Raw genomic sequence first — 10,167 nt, forward strand, 5'->3', positions numbered from 1 at the left:
CAGGACAAGGCAGGCAGCACAAGAGGAGCGCTGCAGCCTCCCTTCCCTAGCCTAGCTCGCCCGCCTCCAGGGCGAGGAAGGTTTAGAAGGGGAGCAGCTTCCCCCTTCTACCCCGTTGCGGTAGCCTCCTCCTCGGCCTGGGAGTCTGAAGTGCACGGGGCACTTTGTTTCCCCAGCAGCAGCGGCCGCCGCCGGTCCCCGCGCCGCGCTTCGGCGAGCACCGGCTCTCGGCAGCTCTGCGCTTCAGGAGGCGGCGGCGCTTTGTGCTTTCACCGCCCCCCGAGGTTTCCCGAGCCAGGAGGCTTCACGTAAGGCTCTGAATTATTCCAAGAGTACAACACTTCACTCTGGTGAATTAAGCGCAGGCATTTAGGGTCAAGGAGAACTTTAGTAACCTCTCTCACCCCTTCTTTGGACGTTGCTCTTTCAGCTTTCCTCTGGATTCCTCCGGATTTTATCCCTATGAAGGGAACAATTTGTACCCCTGCCTCACGAAAACAACCCACCCCGTCAAACAAAAAAGAAGCACCCAACCTAGTGACATTTTTTCATAGAAACAGCTGTTTTGAGAACCTTTTCTGACTTCTTCAGACTCGCATCAAAAGAAAGGATTACAGTCATGCCCATGGCCTTGGTTATTCAGGTAGTTCTCCAGTTGAAGTGGGTTATGGAAAAAAACCCGGTTTTGGAAATAATGTTTTAAAAAAGGAAACAATACAAGGGTTCAAATGCTTTGAAATACTGAAAACATTTTTTATTTTAGAATTCTATACAAAGTTGGATAGATACAGAAGGGGTCACGACAAATTGTGTTCTTATTGCCTGCAAATTGTCACATAGAAATAGAAACATTGATGGCAAGCTTACTGAAATCCAACATGATGAGATATCCTTAAACTTGCAAAACAAACATGGGGGGACAGAAGACAAAGTACTCCTAAGTAGTTTAGTGTCCTTGAAGTCTTCCTATGTATATATCAAACTTAAAACACTAAGAACCAAGATAATTTTTTCATTATTGTGCAGTGTGCATTAAAACTTATAAGTACAAAGCAGGAAAAAATACATGTAAAGTATAATCCTGAAAACACACTAAATTTTATCAAGGGCACTGAATTATTCCAAGAATGACTTCCTGTATAATGATTGTGTTTTATGGGAGGCACACATCTTGTTTTCTGCACAGGACATCACTATTTGATTGAGTTACGAGAACAGATGGTAACTAACAAAGGAAACAAACTTGACCACAAGTGCAACTCAAATTCCATGCCAGTATTCTCACAGATCTAAGCAAAACTACACACTAAATTATGCTAAAACCGTTGTTCTCAGAAAGTCCTTGGCTCTTTTCTCTAAATAACTTTGCTCTCAATTTTTTAAAAAAAGGAATGAATTACACGTCTGCAATTGTGTTATAAGGCAAAACTATAAATGCAAATAACAGGACAAGTTACAAAACAAACACCTAGCATTAACCTCTAGGTGAAATAGCTCACTATTACCCTTCTTCTTCATCACTGTCTTTCATGGTGATACCTTGAAGTCCTCCTGCATCAGTGACTGAGACTGTAGCCTCCTCTACTGTAAGACGGCTGTGAACAGTATCATAGGTTTTACTGTTCAATGTTCCTTCCAACACACCCTGCAACCTGAAGTCTCGGTAGGTTTTCTGTAGTGAGGAGAGAGAGTCTAAATGTATCATTGGACTTTCCCGAAGTCTTGGCATATGCATAAAGTGCCTGATAATCATGCGCTATAAAATGTTGTACGGCAGGCCCAGCATTAAAAACAATGTGATTATTTTGGTGTGTACATCTTTTGGTGAATGCTCAGCAATTTCTGGACATTTAAAAATGTCTTCTGTTGAGCCCTACCAAAAGGAAGGGCTGAAAGTCAGTTATCACATTTGAAAATGTAGCACCCAATGACAATGTTATGTGCCCATATATCCACAACTTCTGATTACCTGTGAACTTTTGCCTAAGGAGAAAAAAACTGTTATACCAGTCAAGTACGGAAACATACCAAGTGACAAAAGGCCAACTCATTTGAGGTGTTAAACACTTTATCGAAGTTTGTAAGATGTGTTACAATTATTCCTTCAAGGCAGTTTTCTCTTGTGCACCACTTTAAAAAGGAATCCTATTTCCTGGGACAACTTCTCTCCAAATTTGCCAATCTCCAAAAAACTTAGCTCTCAAGTTTTCCTACACTCTGGATTAAACATAGTGTAACTTTCATTAGTGGTAGTGACAGTGAAAGTGCTACTATACTTTGGTCACAGATGTAGTTTAGACACGGACAATTTTACAAAACAGGAAAAAAAATTATGTACACAATGCTGAATTGTTATATGCCAAAGGTCCACACCACAGCTTGAAAACCCCCTTTTTAAAGGGCTGTATATTGTATTAAATTTCTGTAACCCACTTAGTGCACATTTCTCAGTAATTCTACAGTTGTCTCATTTATTCTGTGAAAACCTGACAAAGAGCTTTTTGAATATCTAAATCAGTTCACATACTTTCGTAAATCAGTCTTAAGTATACACATTTTGAAGCTGGGAAATCTACACTTGTATAGCCAACTGTAAAACTAGTTTACAGTCTAGCAGAAAATCTTAACATCTAGATTTCTTTCCTCATAATATAATTTCCTTTTCGTTTATCTCTGGGTTATAAACTAGGTGTCAAAAAACAAATTAGGAAACAAATTTTAAAATGTGTCTATATCCTGTGATGTAACAATTTCTATAGTGAATATTAAAAAAAGAGTGAATATTCACTGAAGTTCTAATCATCTCTAAGCCCTTCCTTTTATTCACTTGTCAAAGTTTTGTTTCTCTGATGGATAGGTTTACCATGACATATTTGAGTTTTTGCTTTGAGCGAGAAGAGTGAGAGGAGTTGCATTTTTCAGGGAAGATATACTAAGGTAGGCAGCAAGAAAAATCCCAATAGATCCCTCCTTCCTCTTCAACATTACTCCAAAAGCATGTGATCAGCCCCTCACTAAGGCCTACTTCGCCTTCCGTCCATAACTATAGGAAATGACATGCTTTTTTTTAAACAAACAAATCCCTGCTCAGTACTTCCAAGATGGTATATCACTTCCTCTCAATACTTTTTGATGATCTGTCAAAGGGGAGAACTTAATTCTGCCACTAAATGTGGTTATTCCTTAAATCCTGTTAATGTAAGTATACTTGTTGCACTGTTTGAGTTTTGGAATTTGACTAAAGACACAAGCCATTCAATGAATTGTTTCCTTTGCTCACAAGCTTTTGTTAGTGCCTTGCCTGTTCAATTTTAGGTATAACATCATATATCCTATTTCCTTTTCTTCACCAGCTGAGCCTACAGCATTTTCTCATGCTTTGCCCTCTTTCTTTCTTTAGAGAGTATCTTAGGACTCAATCTTGGCTCTTTTCCTTGTAGAATCTCTTGCTGGATGATAACCTCCATTTGCAAATTTCATCCCTTAACTTTCCCTAATTTCCTTCTCAATCTCTCATCTGTCTTCAGTCTGGTGTCTTTACTTATCATTCAGAGATTCATGGATGCCTTTATTCCACCCCACAACATCTCACTTAGACTTAATGGATGTGTCCAGACAAGAGCAGATGTTTGTTTTCCCAAGGTCAAGTAGTAGCCGCAAGTGCACCATCCTGCTTTTTTGGGTGTGGATCTCCTGAGGTCAACCCCCCAGCACTTCCACTGCAAAGTAGCAGTGTGGGGAATGCCTGCACGTGTGGTGTGTGGAGCCGCAGACAGGTCTGTGGTGCCACATACTACTACATGTCCACGCTCATCTGGATGTGGCCAATGTGAGCTCTTACCAAACACATCAGCTTCACTTTTGTCACCTTTGATAATGCTAGTATCCTTTTCCGTGTCCCAAAACACAACCCTGCTGCTGTCTCTGAACCTTCTCATTATTTTTCCCTTCCCCTCTAGTCCATTAAACTCTCATTTATTTTTCCCAGAACACTTCAAAATTAATTCCTTCCTCTCCTTATTTACTGCCAGCACACCAGGCAACACCCTCTTAGCAGAGGATGAGAGAGAGAATGAAGAGAGCACATCTCCTCCTCCTTTTTTAAAGTCAGTTTAACAAGCATCCCATCCGCTGGTTTGGAGGAGCAGTGTCCAACTCTCCTCCCTCTCCCTCCCCTTGGCTGGATTCACATAGCAATACCTCCCATAATATTTCTAACTGCTTTAACTATCACCTATTAATTTTCCATGTGGACTCTTTAGCCTCCCTTTGGTTAATCTTTCACCTATTTCACTGATTCTGCTGCCCCCAGCCTACCCAAAACACAGCCATCAGGGTTTTCACTCTCCTAATACTATAAAATTCACATACTAACACTATCAGTTTCCCATATTTAATGTTTTACATTCATGTATTGAATAACCTGTAGCATTTACATTTAAATTCAATGAAATCAACAATGAACAACCATTAATTCAAGGGTAACTAAAACAACCAGAAGATGGAGGTATCTTACCCAAATCCCATAGACTAATGAGTTCTGCAGCTTGCCCTGAAAGCCCTCATAACTTATCTGTCAGATCAAATAGAGGAGTAGGTTCCACAGCAGAAGGCTGTCACTGAAAATGCTCTCTTCTCAGCCCTCAAACACATGCATCAGCTTGAGTATCCCATTTATTTCAACTACTGGGGTGAACTACAGTCTTCTAAATGCACAGATTAAATAAATTTCTTTATGTTTTACAACTTTAAAACTTTGAATTTCATCTAGAAATAAATTCAAGATTCAGTGGAGTAAAAGTGTAATGCGGTTCTTGTAAGTAAAACCAATTAAGTGTGTACATATAGATGTAAAGTAACACACATGGGACTGAGTACTTCAGGGCCTTTTGTATTGCTAAAAACTGTAGGCATTGAAACCACCTTTGGAGCATCCCTCTCCTGTTTGTAACACACCATGTATTCAGCCATAAAGTTGCTACCAGTCCTACCAATAGGTGATCTCATTGCTGACGGGACTGTTCTTCAACTGATTGAGTTAACCATCGTGTCAGTCTGCAGTGTTAATGTAGACAGCAGTGCTGTGGCTGCAGTTAATCCCCCCAGCACAATACACTGGTCACTGTAAATGGCATTTTGGGATCTTCTGGATAATACTAACCTGGGCTCAAGTTTTCCAGAAGTCCATACTTAAATTTGGCTCACCCACACTTAAAAATTACTGTATGCATTTTTTGGGACTTATAGAGCCTTTACTCCAGAACAGTGTGGGTTAGTGCCATCTCAACTGTTGTTTTTCCTTGTGGAATGCTTTGCAGAAGCCAACACTGGCAGAGGGTCTTAGCTTGCCACCACCATCAGTGGCCTGACCTGAAACCAGGTGCCTAATTCTTTTCCTACTGAAACCAATGGTGTTTTAAGATGGCAAAACTAAACTTGAACTGAGCTGGTGTTGACCTGATCATGGTAATCTCTGCCATATTGGATATTTTACTGGTTTATGTTGGAAATGTTATATATAATCCCCGTGTCCATGAGTTGAATTTATCTTGATTTTGCAGCCATGACTACAATGTGTGACAAGACAATTAGGAGAAATCAAAGCTACCTCTGAAGCTAGAAGCTTCTTATTGGATATTTCTATGGATAGCGAGGTGTACTCAGTTACAACAATTGAGGAGTAAAAAAAAGACCAAACATATAAAACCCACAACTTTAGAAAGGGATATGAATCACTGATTTCATGGCTAGCCTCCAACTAATGGGGCTATGAAGAAACTCCCTTAGGACAGGGAGCTTTTTCTGAAGCATTTGATGACTCTTATATTCAGAACATTGGATTGGAGAGATCAGTGGTTAAATTTATGACGGCAATTCCTATGCTCTTAATTCCCTTGATATTAATTTCTGGCCTATGAAAACTTAGGAAATAAAAAGTTCTCTCATCACCCTATTCCCTAGTTTGAACCTAATAAAGCATAACAGATTATAAAAAAATGTAATTGAAAAAAGTTATAATCCATTTTTGGGAGACAAGAAAGTATGTCAAGGTAAAAACAGCAGATTAAAAAACCCCAACTACTATAAATTTGTAAAAAGGCGATATCCAAATTGCTCTAATCTGCTTGTCATAGTGAATATAGAGTGTCATCAAGATTTTTGTTCACTGGTATTTATCATTAGGGACAGCATGGATAATACCTACTAATTCAAGGATAATTAAGTAATAATTTTAAATACACTTAATTTGCCTCATATGGAAAACAAAAGTGAACGAATCCATGGGATAAATTAGCATTTTTTTTTTATGGAACATATCTGAATTTACAGTGATCCATGTTTATCAATAGCAATTTCTTGTCTTCTAATCAGTCCTCACTTTTCTCTTTGCTATACAATCTTAATCTAGATGCACATTATTTACCTTCACTATCTTGATGAGAGTCTTCAGTTGGTAGATGTGAAGTTGAAGGTCTAATCTGTCAGCCAACCATACGCATATGACTTTCATGGAGCTGCTGTACCATTGCTGGAAGGGAAAGAAAAAAACCCCAAACAAATCCTGTAGTATTCATTTAAGGTATTTGGTAATGAGAAGTAATAAGACACTTTAAAATAATCACAGATCAGCACATGAAGTCAAGGATGATATCATTTCCTGTTAAGAGAATTGCATGCGTTGCTAGAAAAATCAACTAACTTGACCTAGACTGTTCTCTACATGAATTAGCCACCACTGTTTTGTCTTTAAGTTGTAACATTTTCATGTGAAATAGTGTTTTGCATGCTGTTCTATTATCAATAATAGGCATTAAATGTACAGGTACACGAAAGAATTAACTGCTGAAACAGCAGTGAAAAAAGCAGTTAGATTATCTTTAGAGAAATATTTTTTCAGTTCTTCACATTTTCATACTGGGCAGGAGAATGGCATCAAATGCCAAATAAGGGCATCTAACAATGATTTAAAAATCCTGAAGTCCTTACTTCTCTGTATTCACCCCTTAGGTAAACACCCAGACTTGAGAGGAGTTTTAGTTTTAAGGAAAGATTAGAGAAAGGAAATAAGTGGAGTAAATATTTTTGGATTTTAATTTATGCTGATTAGCAATAATATTATTTCTTTTTTCTTGTTTTCTTTTTATGTGCTAGGCACATTGTCACTCAAAGCTTTATGCATAAATACAGAAAAAACAGTCTTCCTGAAGTTGGTGTTCATTTCATCATGAAAATAATGTTTGGATCAAATTTGCTACTGGCCACCTGGTACCTTCTCATTACATAGACTAAGATTTATTAACCTCTTAGACAATGCTATTGTAGTACTTTTCTTCTTATATAATCTATCAAAGAGATGCCATTATTTCAGCTATGAAAATAAAGGGATTTGTTTCATTTTAGGAGTAAGAGATTATAGTTTGAGAGAGCTCAGGTCTCAGTCCTGTTTATAGCCTATTTACAGTCAGTCTTTCCCCACAGGGACAAGGTTTAAATCCTTTCCTAATGCAATCACCTCTCTCTCTACTACCTATAGAGCTATATATTTGCGTATCTGAAAATGTAACCTATTGTACAGGGTACATATGTTATATACATTCAAAGGATATGCAGTTTTAGCACTTTCTGAATATAGTGAGCAGCAATAAAATATATTGGAAAGTTTAAGACAATGTGGAATTTGTTTCTGGATATAATTTAACTAATGGGAAAGTAATTAGTACTCAATATATCAAGATGCAAACTTCCTGTTATAATCTTTGAATATATATATATAAAAATACTGTTTCTTTATAGCAAACAGAATACATTTTATCTCAGCAGTGACAAGCAATTTAGCTTTACAAAATGTTTGTAATAATGAAAACTAACATATTAATATAATATTGACTTGTATTTGTAAAAGTTCTTCTAACATAATTTTGTTTAATAGGTATAAATGTGTTTTAATTACAAATCACAGAAAGTAAATTAGTCTTATATTGGATCAAACTTATTCCTATTAATTTATTACTTTATTGAACTGAAAAACACTGCATAAAATGCATGTGGTTATACAAATTCCACAAAAATTAAGTAACTTAATTCATTTAATATGTGAGATGGATTTGTTATCCCTGAAATGTTTTTCTGGCTCATTGAAATACATTCTTAATAGGATGTCTTATATTTTATTTATTATACACACCTTTGTTTTAAGCTTTGCATTCAAATTGGTTTACTTTTTGATAATGCATAATGAGTTTTGTTCAAGTGGGGGCTGTAAACCATACACAGAGGTTTCCATGTATATATAACAAAAGGCATTTCACCACATTCACTTGCTGGACACTGTTGACATGATAAACGTGAAATCTCTTATGTCCAGGCGTTTTCTCTCAACCATCTATTGTTACTCACAACAAAATAAGCCTAATCTATTCTCTTATCACTCAGGCTTTACACATCCTATTAATTGGTGTAATTAATAGGGGGGAGATATAGAACATGATTATATCAATTAATTTTAATGAAACTGATGATCTTACATAAGAAATATCCAATGGCATGGCAACAGTTTATTTCTTGAAGGAGGTTATATATCAAATAATTGGTAAGCAGCAGAAGGGGTGTAAATGGCACAAATGAGCAAACTACAGATACTTTGACAAATTCTATGGTAGGTTATCCCTGTGTAATACAACTGAAATTAACCCAGCTGCAGAGGCAAAGGTAAGATTAAAGCATGCCCCATTTTCTCAAAAAATGTGTTTTCCCCCCACTAATAAAAGGAAGTAGGTTAAGGAAAACTACCACTGAATCCAAACTCACCAAAAATAAAGACAATGAGAATACAGCCAAGCAACTGCAGTCACTCTTTAGCATTAGTTCACCTAAATCTGTGTAACACTAATGCTGTAGAGATAAAATTTGGTAAGCAACTGAAAATTTGCTTTCTCCATTTTATGCATTGTGTAAATGGGAGACAGATAAAAATACTTTTAGAACTAACAAAAATGTTAAAATGTTGAAAGTTGGAGTTTTTGGTAGCCTAATTTTAATGTTAATCCTGCGACAAATGTTTACAATAAAGTAGTTGTAAAGTAATACTATAATGCTATTCTGTATTATCTGAGTAAATATTAAGAGAACCATTATACAGCAAATGATCAATTGATATGTTGAAGAAATGTATTTTTAACCAGAATCACAGGAGGGATAATTTTAGGTTCTACCACCAACATGAGCAGACAGAATATTTTTCCTTTTGGCCTCTTTTGCACAGACTTTGAATGCTTAGCATAGATTGATGCAGGATAAACACTTGGAATGTCATTTAGATAATATAAGGTGTTAAAAAAAGATGTTTTCCCATTTTTGTTTTTTGAATGGATCCTAAAATGAATGGTGCTACAAATGTCTCCTGGGGAGTTGGAATGTAAGGCCTTGCATTTTGATCGTCATTAATACAATTCACAGGCATAGGGCACACCTAACATAACGTTTGGAAGATCTGTTGCAAATTAATTTACAAGCCTGAACAATTAGATAATGGCCCTTAACTTTCAAGAATCTAAATAAAAATAAATACATAATAATAAACCGCAAATCATTTCCCTTTTAACTGGTTAAAATCACTTTTTCTCTTCTAGCAATGGCACTAGAAGTGTATTATAACTCTTTCAGATGTCAGTGATATGGCATTAGTGGCTTATTCTTTGCAGTGGTCTTCAAAGGAATAAAGCAGCAAGTGTATATTATATATTTTTTTTCTTATCAGTACATGACAGCAGCCAACCACTTTAACAAAAATGTTTCCCCCACCCTTATTCAAAGTTCATCCAGTTCCTGTAAGGGCATGCATTACTCACTTCATTTTCCTGAGATATCTCTTTTAAAGTAAAAATAAGAAAAAAGGAAAGGCTAGGGTTGACTCTGTGAGACCCCTGTATTTATTCACACTTATTGTGCATGACTGTAGACTGGTAAATCATATTAGCAGCCCGTCTCCCCATCAAGCTGCTACTTGCTTTCCAGCCCTGGGAAGGTTCAACAAATCAACAGGAGCACGGAAAACAGAACATCAGTCTAATCTAGTGTTTAAGGTGAAGTTTTCAAACCCAATCTAAGAAGATCTTTAGAGCAAGCAACAAGCTGAAGGGCTCAGAAGGTGGTATTGACAATGAAAGA

The 10,167-nt window shown here is 36.8% G+C and overlaps 1 protein-coding gene across 16 annotated transcripts in view; it reads right to left on the reverse strand.

Moving 5' to 3' along the window:
- Nucleotides 1-739: 739 nt before the first annotated feature.
- CADPS2 (calcium dependent secretion activator 2) overlaps nt 740-10,167 on the reverse strand; it is a 275,391-nt gene continuing 265,963 nt past the window's right edge. For all 16 annotated transcript variants that reach the window (XM_025216937.1, XM_025216935.1, XM_025216931.1 and 13 more), the window contains 2 exons: nt 6,425-6,529; nt 740-1,672 (listed from right to left, as the gene is read on the reverse strand). In XM_025216937.1, the coding sequence (XP_025072722.1) occupies nt 1,502-1,672; nt 6,425-6,529 (276 nt within the window). In that variant the 3' untranslated portion in view covers nt 740-1,501. The remainder of the gene's footprint in view (nt 1,673-6,424; nt 6,530-10,167) is intronic.

This window comes from Alligator sinensis, unplaced genomic scaffold (genome assembly GCF_000455745.1).
Source record: "Alligator sinensis unplaced genomic scaffold, ASM45574v1 scaffold908_1, whole genome shotgun sequence".
NCBI classification, from domain to species: Eukaryota; Metazoa; Chordata; order Crocodylia; family Alligatoridae; genus Alligator; species Alligator sinensis.